Source organism: Pollachius pollachius (assembly GCF_949987615.1).
Source record: "Pollachius pollachius genome assembly, chromosome: 15".
In the NCBI taxonomy this organism is placed as follows: domain Eukaryota; kingdom Metazoa; phylum Chordata; class Actinopteri; order Gadiformes; family Gadidae; genus Pollachius; species Pollachius pollachius.
The window spans coordinates 8,886,185-8,906,787 of NC_136948.1; the positions used below are offsets into that span (position 1 = coordinate 8,886,185).

Below are 20,603 nucleotides of genomic sequence, written 5' to 3' on the forward strand. Positions count from 1 at the left end.
AGGCAAAACACCCATTGGCACATCTGACATTTTCAGTCACCCATCCCTGGTCATCCAACACAATGTGACAGATGATGAATCCCAGGCAGCAGTGAGGAGGGCGTCGGTTCGATGTCCACCATGTATACATACATACCGCCGCGCGGATGTCAAATATGTTGCTGGCCATCCAAGGAATGTCATCACTTTGTGTGTGTGCCCGCGTGTGCGTGTGTCTTTGTGTGTGTGTCTGCGTGTGTGTGAAAATGGTAAGTGGAGACGCAATCGGCCCCAGTGGGACCCAATGAGCCTCTATCGTGACCATGAGCTGGGCCCCTTGTTCTGACTCACAGGGACAGCTGGGGGTGGATTAGAAACATGGCTTTCCCAAAGTAATGACACACTTTACAAAAAGGAGAGTTGGTGTCTGCAAGCATTTTAAGTAGGAACGCTAAGTGAAGGAAGGCTTCGGACATGCCAAATTTATATTTAATAATGACAAGAAAACGATTCGATGTGTAAAGGGAGAGGCCTAGGGTTCTACTGGACTTCCTGTGTGTGAACGACATTGCTGCATCCCTGCGGAGCCCCGCTTGCCCTTGTGATTCCCATCAGAAGACCCGGGGATCTAGGATAAGTCCCGGGGGGGCTACGATAAGTCGCGGGGGGCAAGAAGGCCAGGGCCTTTCCCAAAACACCACCAAATAACTCCCCATAATCCGCCCGTTAAATACACACGGCTTCTGTAGCATGTGATATGATAGGGCCAGAGCAGGAAGTGTATGCGCGGGTCACGTATGTGTGTGTGTGTTTCCGTGTGTGTGTGAAAAAAGAAAGAAACTGGAACGGCAGTGTACAGTAAACAGATTCTGCACATTCCTTTTGATAGCTTGTGTCCTCCCATCCTTTTTCTAGCAGTGCAGTCAGCAGACGGAGCGTATTATTTTGAAAGGAAGGGAGTGATTTTGGTGAGTGACTGGAGCGATAGATTCGAATTAGAATGAAAAGAATGTAAGGTGGGGATTGTGCGTCAAGCGTCCGTAAACAAACATAATTCAAGCTTCCTTCCTGACCCTCGTTTCTTCCGTGTAATTATATATGTGAAAAAAATCTTTTTCCGGGGGGTTCCGATGTGTATAGGGTGAAATCAACAGTGGTCCGCTACAGGAAAGGACATGGCAGAGCCGATCGAGGGGGGGAGCAGAGGTGCCCAAACCCGGACACAATGGGTGCCATTCACTGCTGCTCTGTGGCGTGAGTGCGAGCGGCTGGCACTAACCTCGAGACCACGATTTGGCAACATTCGCCATCGCCCGCTTGTATGTCCATGGTTCCCATGGTCAGGGGACGGAGAGGAGGCAAGGGAGGGGAGAGGGTGGGAAGGAAGGAGGGACGGGGGAGGTTGAGAGAGTATCCTGCCACTTTGGCAGCCCTGAGTTTTGGGTTTGGAAACGGCGGCGTGACCAACTATGTGTGGAATTCAAACCATTCCTGGTCGGCACCGCTAAGGAGCCGAGAGCTGGGTGCTTAAGGTCCCACGCTGGCCCCAACTCACACGTTCTTATTTGGTCACTGCAAACACACTGCTGCGACCTGTATTTATCCTGCTGGCTGCCTCACCGCAGAGGAAAACAATACGAGGGAACCTGCTATTTCAACCTGCTCCTAAAAGTGGATGTTTACGCTTCAGAAATAAAGCAGAGAGAGAATGTCACAACCGAAATCAGCGGTCTCCAAAATTTTTGACGTACTTAATGCATCAATACATTGTACTTTATTTTATCTTTTTCTTTAAATTTTTTGTTTTTCTTCCACTAAAATAACCGTTGGAAATAGACTGCTGAAGGCTGTTATCGACCAATCAAAACCAGCAAGGCTGTGTTGTAAATCAATGTATATGTCAAGGGGCAAAACATATCAAAAAGCTCTACCTACTACTAATAACAGCTTGAAGTGACTCTTGAAGAGTACTCTTGAAGATGACTGCAGTGCAATCTTATCGAAAGTCTTCATAATGTATAAACACTGTTTTTATGTTCTGATCCTTTTGAAGTACACACGCTCAGGCCTTAATGGGAACGTCAATGGGCTGTGTCTCCAATGAGTGCACTCACACCGGCGCCGCAATTCTAATTTCAGGGTCTTTACTGCCTGTGTGTGCAACGCATTTCTGAAGGTTTGTCCCGTCTGTTTGTATACAATTTGCAAGCTTTTCCCCCTTCCATCCCATCTCCCCACATTACTGACCTATAATGGAAGACCTTGTTATGTTTTTTAAATCCCCTGTTTTAATATTTGAATGATACTGTTTTGAAATGTCTATTTAATATAAAATGCTTCTTCTGGTAAGGAATTTCAGGGTAACTCCGTTTATCAACCAGAATGCATCGCTCTCTGATTGCAGTGTACCATCTCTTTTTACTTTAAATTGTGTTCGGTTAAGAGCATCTTTAAAAAACAAAGACATACCGGTTGTGTCATTCCCGACATTCGCCAGAGGTCCTTGACCGAACCTCCCCGTGCCCACATTTGTAGAGTCCCCGCGAGACATGGCTCATGGAGGCATGATCCGCGTGAGTAATCCCACCCCCCCATGGTGGGCTCACCTGATCCGGGCGTCAACATGGGACCCTCCAGCTCTAGGGCCTCCTCCTCTGCCTCCTCCAGCTTTTTCTTCTTCTTCTTCGGATCGCGGGGTTTACGCAGAAGGGACAACTCCTCTGGGTGCCGGATATCTTTTAGGGGGGAAGAGAAGGGGGAGGGGGGAGGGAGAGAGGAGAAAAGAGGTGAGGTTGAGTATCATATGTGGATGCCAGAGTTGATGTCACATGAAAACACAAGCCTGCCCAGCAACCAGCTGCGGGTGGGGGGGGCTCAGATGATAGGCCAGGAGGACGCACAGATCCTGTGTCCCGTTGTCACAGGAGACCTGATTTACGCACGCTGCAACCTGACTGCCTGGAATGGCCCGCAGGTTGGGAGGCCAGGCGGGGAGTGCAACAGGGGACAAATTACGTAAACTACTCTGGGGGGGGGAGATTGGGCAGAACCATGGAAGAAGAAGAACAGAGAGGAGATGATGCAGATGAAGGGTAACAATACACAGCTGCATTCAGAAGACGGGTGGAAAAAAGATTGCAGATCTCTTTTTCTCAGGACCCTTTCAAATCTTCATCGAGCTGTAATCCCCAGCCTAGACGGGGAGGACAGGGCCTCAGTGTCAGTCCATCCCTCTCTCGTCTACTCTCTTCCTCCATCCGTCTGTCTCTAGCTCTTCCTGTCTGTCAGCACATTGCAGCCTTACACACGCACCATGTCAGACACAAACACACACACACACACACACACACACACACACACACACACACACACACACACACACACACACACACACACACACACACACACACACACACAGCTAATGACTAATGACGCTAGTGACATCAGGGGTTCCATTATCTCAACACTGCTAACATTCAGATAGCCAGGATGCTAAAAACCAAGTAAACTAATCAGATTGCAACTCACACTGTGTACGCGTGCAAAGAAAAATGTTGATGTTTATGTACGTTGACGTGTGTGAGTGCATTCCTATGTACCCGTGCGTGCAACTCAAAACGTTTAAGATACATACTCCAGATTTGGTCTGATGACTTCAACAGAGTAAGAGTCGGGCCCCCCTATCCTGGACCTCCCCATCGCCTTCCCTCCTCTCCCCCCCCCACCCCCCCCCCAGGGTCGGCAAGGGAGGCCAGAGAACCATCACTCAGTGGCGGCCATGACGCCATAGGATGGGCTCCGTAGGGAGGGGAGGCTGCTGCGAGCCAGGAGGCCTGGAAGGAGCAGCACACGTATCGTATGCCTCATATGGTCTGCACTGGGATCAGACTGGTGGAGGGACCCAGGGAAGGCTGAGCGATAGAAGAGGCCAAAGTATATCTCTCATTACAATGCAGTTTGCTTCATCTGTGGTAGATTGCAGCAGCAGCCGCCCCGGGACTTTTTGGTTGTTGCGTTGCCTCATGCTCATTTACGATCGTCATGGGAGCGCATCTTGTGTAACATAAAGAGTTGAGACCATAGGGTGATGGGGGGAGAAGAAAGAAGGAAAGAAAGAAAGAGATGTGGACAGAGAAAAGGACAGAAAGGAAGAAGAGAGAGAGAGAGAGAACCTATTGGCCTGGCGAGAATTACTTGTTTAGTTTGTGTTACTAAAGCAAAAGCATTCCACTGGTTTTAAGGACTACCAGATGGGAGCTGGCTCTCCTTCCTCCTCCCACTCTCTCGTTCCCTCTTTTTCTCTCCCCCACGCTCTCCCTCCATCTCAGCTCTCTTCTGTTCCGCAAGGCACAATCCCTGTGCCCTTATACAGCCATGCAGTCGTGCTGCCTAGCTCTAGCCCGGTTGAGCTGTGCAGCCTGACGTGTGTGTGTGGCGCATGTGTCTCCGTGAAACATAGCAGAGGTATGTGGCATTTTACTACGATGTCAAACAAACCAAGTCACTCGTATGATTTATTCCTGATGATCTCACAGCAAATACCACCAGGAGAATTAAAATTATCTGGGCGTCTGCGGAGCAGGAACAAATTGTGACACGACAAAAAAAATCGGACATTTAAGAAGGGTTTGAAACGTAGCACGACTATGTGTGTTGTATTCAATTGTCTCTTTATCTCAATCTTAAGAGGTTTTATTAATTATGAAAGACCTCAAAAGAAAATATGAACAATCTAGATCAACAAGAGAAACTGGCTAGCAAATATCATATTGGCATATGGTATATTTTATTGCAGCAATGATTTTAAGAGTCGGAAAGCTTTCGGTGAATAACAATTGCATATCGGAATACCCCTGGTCGGATGAAGCACACAAGCGGAAGGAGAGAAAGACTCTTCTAGTCTAGTACCCAATCTCCACAAGATATGACCTCAACCAAGGCAGCCAAGAAGAATTATCACTGCTGTCAAAGCAATTTGTCCCGAGTTTTACTATTTGTCCCCTTCTCTAAGCCACAATTTGACATGTACACTTAGGAGGATGGGGGGGGGGGGGGTCTGTTGTACATGTAGGGTGATAATCCAACAAGTGTTCAGGCAGGCTGCTACTGTACGCTCAGCTTTCCTACACTGACCAGACTCTGTTCAGGTGTGGCCAGGAGTGACAGTGCTAGACAGTTCAAGACCTCAATACTAGAGCTAGCATGACTTACATAAGCAGACGCCCAGTCAGAACAGGGCCTTTCTCGGTCTCCTCTCGTCTTTCTGTGAGCCCTGGTGGTGAATGGGCCTGCAGCCAGGTAGGAGGGGAATAGACAAGCAGCCAGAGAGAGAGAGAGAGAGACTTCTACGATAGCATCCACTCCTTGGAAGCGATGATTCACCAGAGTGAGCGAGGTTAGCCGCAGAACAATCACACACGTCGTCATATTCTAATTTTACAGTGCCACGGTCTGCAAAGTAAACGTGGCCTAAAAGAGGGAAGGAGCAGACACCCCTACATGGAGGGAAAGGAGAAAGGAGTTGAATAGGAGAGGTCTGCCTCAATCGACTGTCGCCTTGAGGACTCGGTAACTCGTGCTTTGTACGAGCTGTTTTATGGGCTGCGACCTGATCGATCAGTTAATATCCTGGGGAGATGGATGAATCAATACCTTGTTTCCTTGGTGGATTGAATAGACTACAGGATACAAATTAGACCTTTGAGTACGAGTCAATTATACCTTCGCCCCAGGAGGATGTGGATAAAGAGTAGGGTACGTTGTTGAGGTCCAAACAGACTAATCTACCATCAAGTTTAAAGACAGACTGTACCCTCAGCTCAAAAACTGAAATACTGAGATGTTTATTTAGCTCTTTAAAATGAGCCAAAGGAAAAGCACTGCTTGTCCGGCAAGCTGTGAAAGGCTTCAGACGATACAGTTAAAAGGCCAATCACAAAAGGCTAACCCTCTTAAATGTAGGGAGGTGCAGCTGAGGCCAGTAGAACACTTCTTCAGTGTAATGAAAACAGTGGCTGGGACCCTTTGGGCGGTGAGGCATTGAAGGTGGAGGGCCCTTGAATCAGATTGACACATCCACCTTGCCCCTAGAAAACCCTTAAACCCTCTTATTTAAGGTCGTATTAAGGAGGATGGATAGAGTGCCCCCCTTCCCCAAGAATATCGCTCGCGCTAGCTAGATGTGTTAAACCTTGTACATCATAAACCTTAAACATACATTACAATGACCTCCATTGCAACGTCCATTTCATCTCCAACTTTGAGGGAATAAGACCATGAACGAGGGAATGCTAGGGCAAATGCATGATTATACAACATAGGGTAAGGGCAGATAAGGGAAAGTTCATGACTGTCATCATCGATGATGACTTGCTTTTTAGCTCAGAGTCCTTCGTTGGTGAGCTAGTATAAGACAAGGAGGGAAGGAAGGGTAAGGGGCGTTCGATTATACTACCGTAGGCCTCCAGCACTGCAGTCATGCGTTAGTCATTGGGTATGGGTGTTTTTTCCCCATGAGGAGTTAGGGATACCACACCATCGTGAAGGGACGGTGGTTTGACTTAAGGCAAGCAGAGTGCAAACACAGCCTGTGAATATCATTGTATCTCCCACAGGGAGAATTGTTACAGTACAACATTGTCTAGGACTAGTAGCACACCAACTGTAGTAGATAAATACTTGGGACGTGGAAACAAAACATAAAAAGACTTTCACTTTATGTTTAACCGTGAGAAAATTATGTCTGGCATGTATACGTTGTGTGTTTGACATGCCAATTAAATGAAAAGCTTTTGTAAAATCTGGTGTACACAGGGGTGATACAAAAAATTAAAGAAAATGTTGCTATGCTGTGAGAATATAGTCTTCTCTTTGCGAACATCCCCAAATGGACTGTGCCTCTTTCAAAAAGGGATTAGCCACAGCTGTCGTCGATGTGACGAGAACTGACCAATGATAATTCATTCGAACCATTCCGTTTCACTATCAAGCGGTTTGTAAACATTACCCCAAAAGGTCTGTACCTGCCATTTAGGGAAATGTCGACAACGTGTAACGGAGATAGATTGGTTATCATTTGCTGCATAAACCCATTCCCTGTTTTTCCAAAAATAAAAAAAGATGGTCTGCAATTGACAAAGAATTCTCACAACATCAATCATCATCTGGAATTAAACTTGGGAAAGGAGCAGGGGCTGGATGCTACACTGAAGACCGAAGGGAAAAAATGGTATCCTAATAAACCATATTTTAGCTTATCCCCCCATCCCATCTGCCCCCTTTGTCTGGAGAAAAGGCAATTTGGACAGACCTGTTTTTGTCTTCTCGTCCCTCTCAACTCTCCCTATACTGTGCTGCTCTTAGACAGCCAGCGGAAACCACAAAGGAAACTGTCTGGCTGAACTAGGGCTGCCACTAACGATCAACCAATTTTTTTCCATTAATCCATTATATTGTCGATGAATCATTTTGGCATTTTGGCCATAAATATCGGAATAGTTTCCAGAGCCCAAATTATGCTTTATCTCTGCTAGTTCTATCGGATCTGAAAGCAATAAAAACTAATGGATGATATATCCCAATATTTATTTGTCAGGCTAAAAGTAGCAAATGGTTGATGTTTAATTGTACTCGTATTGTACAAAAAAAAAAATCAGGCCAATCTGGCACTAGACTGAACCCTGATGATAATAAGCCAAATCAAATGCTTCCACCACAGACAATGTAAGTCACTTGAGACACCCATCATAACAGATAGGGATAAAAGTTATAGTGGACTCCCTCGTCATTAATTAATGTCCTACTGGATGAGGTCAACAAGGTGTTGTGAAGAAAGTACTAGTAAAAACAAATGGGTCTACACAGCTACTGTAATTCATATTGCAACAATCAAGGCATGCAGAAAGTCAGCCAAAAGCAATTTGTCCTGCACTGCCATGGACTAAAATAAATGTATTAGTCCAAAGAAGCAGAGAGATACATTCCTGACAAGGACTAGCCAAAAGTGGAGCTGTTGGTTCCATCCGTGGCTTAAACAAAAATCATATTTTTGTTATTGGCTAATTCATTCCATATAACTGCATAGCAGGCCTTCTCTGAGCCTCTCCAGAAAAACATCCATTCCAAGAAAAGAAGGCTTCCAAGAAAACGCATTGAAACCATCCCTCACTTTAGCTGAGTCAAAGCAGGCTGAATCCAGAGATTTGATTAAATTCAGACCATTGGACAAAATAACCAATCGGTGTCCAGGAGGCTGTCTGTTCAAATGGTTCATTACAATGTGATTGGTGACACCAGCGTCTTCCCCCGGCGGTGATGACTCAGTGGGTAAGGGCAATGCGTGAGGTCTGGAGCCGGAGCAGATTTAGGAAAAGTCGGTCTTCCCAGGTCACAGGGTCACTGGGCTCCAGTGAGTAACCTTTCTCACCTCTCTGACAGGACCCATTTGGACCAGTGATGAAAAGTATCAATAGCAGACAGTCCATGACCACTTGGTGGTACCGCTTAAGGTTGGTTAAATACTTTGATACAGATACGCTGTACTAAACAGGCCATCGGGAGAAGAGTGAGAAGGGATACGACAGGTGACGGAAAGGGGTTTCACTTTAGTTCAGCGCTTGCTTATGTTATTACCTGCCCGCATCCACTTCTGCATAAGTGTGAGTGTCTTTGCTATGTTGTGGTGAGTCAGGATTGATCGTCTCTATATCAGAGCAGCTACACAAATGGGCTTACAAACCAAGGACACCTCAATGTCTCCAGGATTTATATTGGATTGGTGGTCAAAGGGAGGTGAATACAGCAGACGATACTTGAGACATAAAAATAAGATGAGTGAGGTAGGTCGTGTGGAGAACGAATACAAAACATGGACAGGGATTATCTGTAAATAGCTCAGAGAAATCAAGATCAAAACTAAAATGGCAATTTTACGCTACCGAATATAAAAAAAACAACATTTTGGTTTGTGTGGGGCCATTTCAAACCACCTCGTGAACACTTGTCAGTCCACTGAAACTTATTAGGGGAAAAAGACAAGCGTAACCACTTACTGAAGGTTTTGCAGATGTCGGAGACGGCCTTGAAGACACGGTCGGAGAAGTTGACCTTGACCTTCATGTGCTTCATGTTGGGCAGCTGCAGGCGCAGGAGCTTGTGCTGCGGCGTGAAGAGCAGCCTGGCGTCCGCCTGGATGCCGTACTTGTCCAACGTCCAGTGGGTTTTCAACAGCCAGGTCTTCTTCTTCTCCCACCAGAGAGCGTGGTCCGACCAGTCCTTCTTCACATCTAGGTACGTCAAAGGAAACATCACAGGGTTAGTCGATTGCCAGGCCATCATGCAGTTAAGTACCATTTAGTCGTTTAACAGATTTGTATGATGATTTATCTAACCTTTTTTTAGGTTAGATAAACAATACAATAGTGTAGTGGTTGGGAAATGTTCATCATGGGTGCTTCCAGGTGGAGTGCGTTTTTTAAACCAGAAGACATTGCGTTACATCCCCAGAACCTTAAACACCCAAAACCCTAGACTAAACCACCCCCACAACACACCCTGCTCAATTGCAACCTGGAGATAGTCAGGGTGAATTCTCTACAAGGGTTTCATCATTTTCTTTTCTTTGATCATATTTCCCTTTGTGCAGATACATTCCTTCGATTCCCTGCTAACGATTACAGACAAAGGGATAGGCCTGAGCAGTGCCCAAGGGTCAGATTGCGTACGTGTAAGATGAGAAGACCCCTCTATGTGTCTCACACTATAGGGACCTGACATCACCAAGTATGTCCCTCCCGGGCGGATGTTCATGTTTGGGGTGAGCTGGAAGAGGTGGGGACACCGCAGGGGTGCAGAGCGATCCTGGGGTGCCTCGGTTGGGGGCTATGTGTGTCTATGTGTAGGTGGATAGTGATGAGAAGTTTCAATGGGACTGCCGTTTGTGAGACACGGATATCAGGTTCATCCCTCCCCTCTTTGTTGTGGTTATTACGGGGGACCCCTTCAAAAAGCACCACCGTGCCACCCAAAACCCCAGTCCACAGGCCCCTGGCTGCATGGGGTGGATCCACACAATGGAGATGCTTATGACGTGCGACATTTCATGGGAAAGAAATTCATTGGAATTTAAAGGAGAAAAAGCTAAAGAGATTTGAGGAAACTCAAGGCAGCTGTTTGACGGATCAACTTGATCTTAATCCTGAGTCGGCGTTAGGTGAAGGTTTTAAATGCTGGAATAAAATCGATGAATTCCCCCAAAGCCTGGGGGAAGTGCAGAAAATGTAAAACTCCCCTTCTCGTAAGGGAACCATTGTGTCCCTTAGGTCCATTATCTGAATATCCTCGATCCTAATGCATTTCGAAATATGTATTCACCTGGCTAAAAGGATTGAATGCAAATCGGGCCCTCCAGCTTATGGTCTAGGTCTGATAAAGAGTTAGACGGAACATTTTGTACAAAGCAGTAGACAGTACACAGTATGTATGAAGCAACGTCCATAATGACAGGTTTGACCTATATTAAATTATATTTCCAAGATGAATGCCTGGTGGTAATCTTTGAGGGAAAACTAATATAAGAGCATGCGTTTTACTCTTGTACGTCGTCCTACAGCTGTGATGTCATCCAAGGGGGGAGTCACTTTTCCAGGCAGCATCCTGTTTCCTCTCTCTGCCTGTCCACCCCTCTTGTTACCCCTCCTCAATCCAATCTCTAGCTCTCTCCCTCCCTCCCTGTCTGTCTGACTCTGAGCTTTTACTCACAGTTTCTCAGGGGGTAATTTCATTGTGTCTTCTAATCCAAATGGTTTTAACTTCCACGTTTATTTTGGATTAACCCCATTGACACACAACACGTGGACACATGTACACAAGAATAAACATTGCTGAAAATCTTTCTGATGCAGAATTCTGGTGTCTAATAATGAGATAATCAATGTGGTCATACATTGCATTGGGATGAATTAAACACATGCAAATACAATGAAAATGTTGGCCATATTGTTGAGTCTCAGCAGCTCATTATCTTAATGCCCATTAGTCAGAAATCAGCAGATTGGATTCATTGTCACACATTAGTGGTATATCTTCCCAATGTCAGAAAGCATGGTTCATGACCCTGATTTTAAAATCATCTGCTTAATATTCCAGGGCCATCTCTCATTAGTTTAGTGTTTCCTCACCCATAATATTTCCATCTATTTATTACAGAGGTTTTGACAGATTACCCAAGGGTCTATGAAGCCATTAGAGCCATCAAGGACAGCTGTATTTCATCTGCTTAGGCGAGCTATCCATACAGGACAACACATCAATAAACGTTAGCTTTCTATTTGTCCTTTGCTTTGACACAGAGCTAATTGTATTAAGCTTGAACCTAGTGGGTGTGAGTAACGGAGGAGGAGGAGGCGGTGGTGGTAATGATGTGATGGCGGAGTGGCTTGTGGGTTACCTTGTCCTAACCTCTAGCCAGTCAGTCAAACCGCAGGGTGACATAGAAACACAAAAGCTTGGCAGCCTTCTGTGCATGTCCTGTCATTGTGCTCTTGTTTGTGAGCTAGGCACACAACGGTGGCATCCATATGCATCACTGACAACACTTTGGTGTTCTCTTCTAAAGAAAAAAGGGCAGGGGGTGAATGGAGCTACGGTGTATTTAGCAGATGATGACGGATGCTGGGGAATAGGGACGAGCAAACAACAGCAGGATGTTAGCAAACCAAACCCCAGCTCGCTGAGGTACGAGAGACCGTCGGGAGAATAGCCACAGCGATCAAGTGAGAAGGTAGAAAGTTAAAGACTGGAGTGCCAACAGCATCTTTAATGCAAATGCCATTGTGGTCCCTGTTGTCCCCGTCCCCGTCCCCTGCCCTCCCCTCCCCTCCCAAGACGGTGTGAATGGGATGGGGAAGGGCAGTTGTTTGTTGAGCTGTTTGCTTTTAAGACCTTTTAGTCTTGTGGCAAAAACTTGGCGCTTGACAGCAAACATTCCAAGCTTTCAATTTTCTTCAACACCAGAAGGGGAGGACAAGTGTGTGTTGTGGGAATCCTTTAGCAAGCAGCATGGGATGTTGCTGTCATCATTGTGCTCCGATATCTCAGCTGTGCTCTATATGACTCCATTGCTGCCATTCTACAAATGACACCAGACATCCCAGGCCATACCCGAAGTCCAAAATAATGAGAGGGAACAAGAGAGAGAGAGGAAAAATGGAAATAGATCCAAGAATATTCTGGTCTGTATTCTCAGTTTTTCCCTTCGTAGGACGTAGTAATTTTAGGTGTCTGAGCGCTGGGCTAGCCAGGGCAAGCCAGCTGCCAATATTGGGCAGTTGAGGTCTTGACCACAGTCCCTGTTCTACAAGAGGTTATGTTACCACTGGTTACCCCTACACATGCACTGAGCTATGTGCACAAGGTACGGATACTGGTAGTTAGGGCCGGAGTATAGATGGACATACCCTTTAAAATCTTAGATCACTCACTAAATAGAGGACCGCTCAAGACCCTCCTTCCGGCAGAGCTCATTGGCCGCCGGCGCCGCCGCCCCCTTACCAAATCACTGTGACGTCAGGCAAGGGTCGGACAACATGATTGGACGAAAGGCTTGGGGGGCAAATCTGGTAGCCCTCCCTTGGGTTCTTTCAATAACAGGCTGGTAATTTAATCGGCTCAAGTGGAAGGAGGGAAGGGGCCAATGGCATCTCTCTCTGGGCTAAAAATACAGCTCCGGTCCGGCGTGACGTAATGCCGCAGCAACATGAAACATGGGCCTAAGTAATTGGCTGCATAAAATATGGACGGTGGGGTAGTGATTGTGTCAGGCAACATAGAGGATGGGGGGGCAGCTGAGATTATGAAGGGAGGGAGGGATGTGGCAGGAGGGGAAAGTATGTTTTTATGACCTCTTTGGGCACGTGAAAGAGGATACGGCTGGCGCTATCCACGCACGTGTTGTGTAGGTTATATCTCTCTCTCTGTGCGTGTGTGGGTGCGTTAGCCATTTATTAATCAGTTGGCTTGGTTCCCTGTATGCAAATGTGTGAATGTTTCTTTGGGTGTGTGTGCAATTATGTGTGGTCTAATAGGCTAGATTAATCTGCAAGTGTAGTCAAAAAAAATTTCATACTCCCGGCATCGCGATGATTAGCAGGCCGGTGGCTAGCCGGCCTTCTTCCCAGCCGTTTCCCCTCTGCTCTACATCGTGTGCCACGGCTAAGACAGTGTACACCGGAAAAAGAATGCACATAATACAACTCAACAAGAACCACTACACTATCCTTCAATGACAGAGGAGTCAAGTGAAAAAGTGTATTTTGTAAAGGAAATGGTAATGTGCTTGCACTATAATCAGAACCGAGGACACAGTTGGAAAGACTTTATCTGGCATTAAGAAGAAACTTTTCTTTTTTTCTTCCTTCTTGGACCCTCCTGGTGTAGCTTCCTCTTTGGCACATTCTCTCTTTCGCTCCCTCTCTCTCCTCCACATTCTCTATCTCTCCTCCCCCCTCCAGCTCCTCACCACCAGAGATCGCTCTGTTCCATCCCTCCTTTCGTTGTCAGCAGAGTATCTGGTGTTTACATTAGAAGAGCGTGGTGTTTATGGAGGAGAGGGGCGGATGGATGGGACAGGGGGGCTGGATCTTCAATTGAGAGAAGCGAAGCGGAGGAGATGGCGATGAAAGAGCCGAGGAGAGAAGTGTGACAGCCATGTGTGTGACCCTGTGTGGTTCCATGGCTGTCTGACAATACCAATAGGACCCACACAGAGAAATCAACCTCAACAGCAAAACGCTGAGGGATTATGAACCAGACCCCAGAGTCACACCGAGTTTAAAACACTGAGCTAAGAGTCAATACTAGCCTGGCTTTTTGGTCAACGGCCACAAAAACAGCCAAAGTTTCCATGTTTAGCAATTGTTCATATTGACATTGCCTGTCTTTGACATTGTTAGTTAACCGCTGACTGTAAGTCAAGTGAACGGTAGGGCAGGTTTCAGGTCTATCACTAAGATCAGAGATACCGATAGCATAGCCAACATTTCAAGATTTCAGACCAGGAGAATAACTGAACACTGTGTACCTTTTTATTTTGTTATTGTTAGGGAGACAAATGGGATTGAAATCTGAGCAGTCATGAAAGACTTCAAAAAGGGCCTTAAAAAGTATAGACACATTGGGTTCAATAGGAGTAATGCCGCTTTTCCACCGACAGTACCAGCTGAACTCGCCTCGACCCGCCTTTTTTTTGCGTTTCCATTGCAAAAATCTGGTACCTGGTACTACTTTTGTCTCACCTCCGTCGAGGTTCCATGAGAGCTGAACCGCTACCTTTGTGTGACGTAAACAGGCTGCTGGCCACTGATTGGCCAGAGAGTGACGCCACTGGACTGCTCAATATGAGCAACTTATCACAGAAAGCGATTTTACACTTTATAGGCTTTTTTAGATGGAAACACAACGTGCCTGGAGCCAAACCAATTCATGCCGCGCTAAGTCGTGGCATGTTGAGCTGGTACTGTCGGTGGAAAAGCGGCATAAGTGTGAGGGCCGTTGTCATAACCCACGTCACACTTTAGGTATTTCGCTAAACCAATGTAAGGCCGGGAAATGCAATGTTCCATGCTCTTGGGGGTTATACATGTTTCAAAGAAATTTTGTCTGTCCTGGTGAGCTGGTCAAGCTGTTGCCAGGGCAACTCATGTTAGTCGCCGGCAGAGTGACAGCACAACAGCGGGGAGCGTGTTTAGACACACAACAAAGACATTGCTTAAGCAGGGATCTCAGCTGGCTTTTCTGTCCTCTCTCTCGACCCATCTCAACATCTCCCTCCCTCTCTCTCTCTTTAATACTGTTAAGCCTCTACTACCCTATACTAGCCTCTACTACCTCGCTCTATCTCATCTCCCCACACATACATCCGCAAATATAGGGTGAAGGTTAGCATTGACAAGCCATGACACAGGGGACAACTGCTCTACTGCATTGTCCTAAAATTAGATCTACTGTATAAATGGCTTCTGGGCATTTGGCTTCACACAGTGACAGCCATCTGTAGAGAGAGATGGTATCACAACAACATCAAGAATCACGGCAGATTTCCATCATATGACTGAAAACCAGATCAGTTAGGCTGGGCGGTGGCGGGGGTGTGAAAGGTGTAAAGTCTTGCCATTGTAACAGAGGTGAGATTGAGATCAGACACGGTTCATGTGTTGGAGTTGAAAAGGTGACGGGTGGAGACACTAGCACGAATTTCAGAACGTAACCCGCCATAAAAAAAAGAGCGATAAAAACCTGTTTGTGCACTGACGATAAGTAATAGCTAAGTTGAATAGTTAAGTGACAGATAGTAAGTTAATGCAGCGCGGCAGACAGCCTTGTGGCCAACTACCACGTACTGAAGTTTATTCCATCGACTGTTACATAACACACAGGGTCACAAGGGTATTCTTAAAAGCAACACGTGATCATTGTGATAAGAAGAAAGCACAACAAGTACAAGATTACTTTGTGAGATGCTTCGCCATGTTGAGTTCTTTTAAATCAGAGCTTTCCCTTCATCATGTTGATACATCGAGGTAGACATAGGCATGTCTGATAAATGCAAAAAAACACTGAGACTTTACATTATACTAGAAACACATCCCTTTGACACATACCCCCTTGAGAGATATACAAGTGGAACCCGCCACGGTAGGCACTGCCCTTTTACCTGAATCTGCATGTTCAACAACACAGCAGACACTCAAGGCTCAGGCTTAAGGCAGCAGGTCATACGGGACCAGTGACCTCTCTCATTGACAGGCATAAAAAGAGCCGTGACCTGGGACAAGTTCCTGCTGCTGTATGGTCAAGGCAGCCTGAAGGAACATCAATGGGCTGGCAGAGTCCCATAAGAACAGCCGTAATCTCTCCCTATGGGAGCGCTGCTCCACGCTCACACACACGTACACATGAGGTCGGGGGATTTCTTACCATTTTCTTATGGCCGCATTGAAATATGTATGTGTTCAATTTACTGTTTTAGCCATAGTCGGCAGTTTGAGAATTATTAAAGAGAGAAGCGCTCTATAATTAAAATCTCACACACACACACACACACACACACACACACACACACACACACACACACACAGCTGAGACTAACACAAGAAGAACGAGAATTCCTTCTACATGTGTGTCGACGGTAGTCTCACGCCATGTCCTATCCAAGTTGTTAGAAACAGGGAGCATTCACCAAAGTTCCAGCTGTAGTAGGAAAGGCATCGCAAACTAATAGCCAAGCCCTACAGACCCATGGTTTGTATCAATTTGTGTCGTAATCCAAACACAGCCAAACAAGGGGGTGGCACACCCTCCGCACTGGCGCAGCCTCATGCAATTAGGTGTCCCTGGCCCCGCTGCCGTAATGACATTACAAAAGTGACTCCCAGCCTTTGACAAATGGGGCATAGAGACATAGAGTATCCATCCGGCCTCTTTGGATTCCATCTATCCATTCTGCCAGACATCCCCCCTTCCCCCTGAGGACGAGGGAGACGGGATGGGATATGTAGCTTCGTCGGCTTGAACGGCAAGCAACCTCGCTAATGCCTCTGAAGCTCGGGGAGCCCCGCTTAACATCCAAACCTCCGAAACGCATCTCTCCTTGGATAGTGAGCCTTCAGGGAGCAGGCCGGGGAGCTTTCACCGAGATGAGAGTGGGCTCCACGAGGGCCCACTGTTAGGGTAAACACAGAGGCAAACTGCAATCCTTACATTTCGAGAAAGTCAGACACCACCGTCTCTTTTGAACCGCATTACACAGCGTTAGAAAATGGACAGAATCAGTTGGAGCAGGCCCAACAGATGTGCGTGTAGAAGAAAGAACATGCTGCCGACACTGAAGACCGATGTTTGAACTGGTATTATCCCATTAGCCTATGAAATGAAGTGTGAAAAGAATGTATACGGTCCCCATCTGCTGCTTTAAGAGTCCAATTAGTTCTTCATGGAGCCTAATCTTAGAGGGGGAAAAACATGGCGTGACACGGTCGTGTAAACCTTTGCCACTCGATAGCTTCCAGTCGGGTCCAAAACCTTACAGCCCAGGGTGACAGATTGGATGGAGGGGAGGGGGAACGAGACAGTTGAATAGAATCAAGCCCAAGTAGCTTAACAAAACATCAGATCGTTTTACATCACCGACCCACAGGTGTGTGGTGTTAAAGAAAATAATGTAGCGCCCCGACAGCTCCCCCACTATCCTGCATGGCTGGCCGGAAGAGAAGGGGACTCAAAGGAAAATACATAAACCTTCTGATTCACAAGGGGGCCATGAAAACACTTTGCACTGTATGGTTGGCATGCCAAACATAACTCACTGCTGCGTCAATTTGAAAAGGCAAACCACAGTATTAAAATAATATTTAATAAAGTGAATAAGCAAAAGAGTAGTGATAAAGGAGAGAGGTTTGGACATCATGTTCCTGTGCATCCTTAGGTCATACAAAAACGTATTTTTTGTCATTCATGCATGACATGATGTATGCATGTGTGGGTGTGTACGAAGGGCTTAATACAAACAAAATCATTGCAGTTGTAACAGGAAAGCGTTAGCCTGGGCAGGACCCCCTACTTAAACTAACTACTTCCTTCTGGCCAGATTAGAACACAGGTCTGATATGTTCCAGTAGTCAGCCCGGTCATCTCTGAGTCTGTGGTGCAGTACAGTTACAAATCAATGAGTCTCAGAAGGCGAAGCAATGTCCAACATCTGAGATTAACTATGTATCCAGTCAACAAGAAGACTGGAAATCGAGGGATTTTGTATGTAACGTATGTGAGAAAAAGAGTGAATGCACTGCAGTATAGTTCCACAATTTGCCCAAGAACAGGATACAGCTTTATCTCACCACTCCATCTAACTCTCTGAAGGGTATAATGGCCCCACTTTCCCCTTGTCCCAGTAGAGAAGTATTGCAGCCTTAAAAAGTCCTGAAATACACAAAGTGCAAGAAAGATTGCACAAAAGAGAGCAGGGGACAGTCAAGGGGCAAGGGAATGGGAGGGCGAAGGCACGCAAAAAAATAAAAACTGGCGGGATGTAAGGCATCCTGTGTTAGATCACGTCTGTTTCCTAATGAAACCTGTGCTCCATTGTCAAAGGGAGGTCAACTCTCCCTGACCACCCCTACCTCTTTTGCCCCCCGCCTCCCAGATCAGACATGCACTGCTCACGTTGCTCAGAGCAACCATGCAGAAGTTACTCATTTAAAATACGTCATTTATTAGAAGTGAAGTCACACCACTTCTGAGGGAAATATTTAAAAAGTCCCCATTGCGGGAATGGCTAACAAAAGCTATGATATGATGTGCCAGATGTATAAAAGTGTCTATTGTTATTTTGTTTCCCACATAGTTTGATAATGCCAAAACACATAGCATGTCATACAACTACAATGTTAAACATAGGTCACCCCAAGGCAAAATAGACTATGTACCATCAAAGTATGTATGTTGCGGCTACCGATGGCCACCAGTGGCCCGTGTTGCATTAGGGGAGCCTGGTTGTCTCACAGCTCCAATTGGGCTTGTTCAAGCCCTACATATCTCTTCATTGCATCCATCCCTGAAGGATCTTTGAACAACTAACTACTGATATTTTCAGTCGAAATAGTCACAAGTCATTGATGATGGCAGACACCCGAAAATGACATGTCAAAGAAAGAAAGAAAGAAAGAAAGAAAGAAAGAAAGAAACTTCCTACATCACAACACTGGAAGAGATAGATGCTGGAAGGACCGACCTTGACCAAAGAGGAAGTGTATTTATAATTTACATCCTTTTGTCTCTCCACAATAAACTTCTCAGCTCTCAACTTCAAGAAGCTTCTTAAAGTCTTCAGAGATATTACAATGCATGCAACTTCAGGGAATTTTAGAGTAAGAGATAGAGTTATAAAACAGAAACTCTGAAAAACTGATGAATGCTTACAGGATGTTTATTTTCTTGTCTAAATGGCATGAGCTTTTAGAGAGCGGGGCAATTTAGAAGGAAGCCTAGTGGCAGTTGTAGATCAAGCAATGAAAGGATAACGGGAGGGGGAGGGAAGGGATGGGAAATGGGGGTCAATCAGTTTACTTTAAATACTGCTCTCCTGGAGAGATGGAGAAAAATGCAGACTGCCGTCGCAGGCTCGAATCAATAACGGAGTGCTTTCCTGGCATTTGTCTATTTAATCCATTATAGAAGGCCACGCAGAGGGGAGTTCAGCTTTAAGGGAAGAGATCACAGAAGGATGGATTGAAGGAAGGGAAGAGATATATGCTGAGAGAGATATATGCTGAGAGAGAGAGAGAGAGAGAGAGAGAGAGAGACATGCCAACCAATTTAATCCTGTTTCTCTGTGTGCAAGGGCATGCACCCATGTACATCAAACAGGTGTATGTCCATGAAGAGGAATAGCAAGCATATTTTATTAATCACAATAATAATAATTTATTATCTGCGTTAATGTAGCCCTTTTCAAGATACCCTAAGTGCGTGCGTGCGTGCGTGTGTGTGTGTGTGTGTGCCTAAATGTCAAGTAGTATTACTTCAATACATTTTAATTTCAAGTAAATATAGTAGGGATCGACCGATATGGATTTTCTAGGGCCGATACAGATTTTCTTTTCCTCAGCCTTAGCCGATAACCGATACGCCGATAGAGATTTTCTTGAGCAGATATTTGGAGCCGATATTACCCTGGAAATCCAGAGTATATTCTGGGCCTCCCCTGGCCCAGAACATTAATCAATCCCATCGATGTATCAATATAGGCGGGCCAAAAGCGTTGCTGTTTTACTGACCGGATACGGCAAGAGTCTTATCTATTGGTTAGCTCCACTGGTCTGGATACGTCACCCCTTGTATTCTTCTGATTGGTCATAGTGTTATCTAATGTGTGTTATCCAGTGATATTTTCAAATGCATGCTTGGTGCCGCCCCTCGAGTTGGGCCATTTTCATTACTCGTTGCCAGACCCTACAGCTTTCTAGATGTAGGTCTGTATTTCCAGGCTAAGCCTCCCTCAATTGACATCATCATAAAAATGACACAATGATGATAACAAATGTTACAATGTCTCAATTTAAAAAAATTAACATTTATTGAACTGTTTTTAAATCACGCCGAAAAAAAATATATATATTTAAAAAAATCGGCCGATACTGAAAAAAATATCGACCGATACCGAAACACGTAAAAAACGCAAATATCGGCCAATAATATCGGCAACTAAAATATAGGCTAGCTAGCTACTATGACCCAAACTGTGCTGCGATACTGGACTCCTATAGATAGTTCAAAGTGCCTCAAACAGTGTGCAGCCATGTGTAAAGTCTGTGGTAGGGATGGGTTAATGATTACAATGGAAAAGAACCTGTTGACTCCAGATAGTGGGGGGAAAAAGTAGCTAAATTAAACTTCAACTTACTTTGCTGTGCAAAAATCGAAAATGACACCAGATGGTTGAAGGATAGTCTCTGAAAAGACAACAAGTGCGGAGAAATCACCCACACCCCATTCACTCACTCATTGCAACAACATCCAATGACTGACCAAGGTCAACAAGCACACATCACATGTTAACTCTAAAGGGCTCT

The 20,603-nt window shown here is 45.6% G+C and overlaps 1 protein-coding gene across 1 annotated transcript in view; it reads right to left on the reverse strand.

Annotated features, from left to right (window-relative positions):
* fermt2 (FERM domain containing kindlin 2) overlaps window positions 1-20,603 on the reverse strand; it is a 39,563-nt gene that overhangs the window by 16,543 nt on the left and 2,417 nt on the right. The window contains exons 3-4 of the mRNA XM_079752698.1: window positions 9,030-9,263; window positions 2,586-2,714 (exon numbers count right to left, since the gene is read on the reverse strand). Coding sequence (XP_079608824.1) covers window positions 2,586-2,714; window positions 9,030-9,263 — 363 coding nt within the window. The remainder of the gene's footprint in view (window positions 1-2,585; window positions 2,715-9,029; window positions 9,264-20,603) is intronic.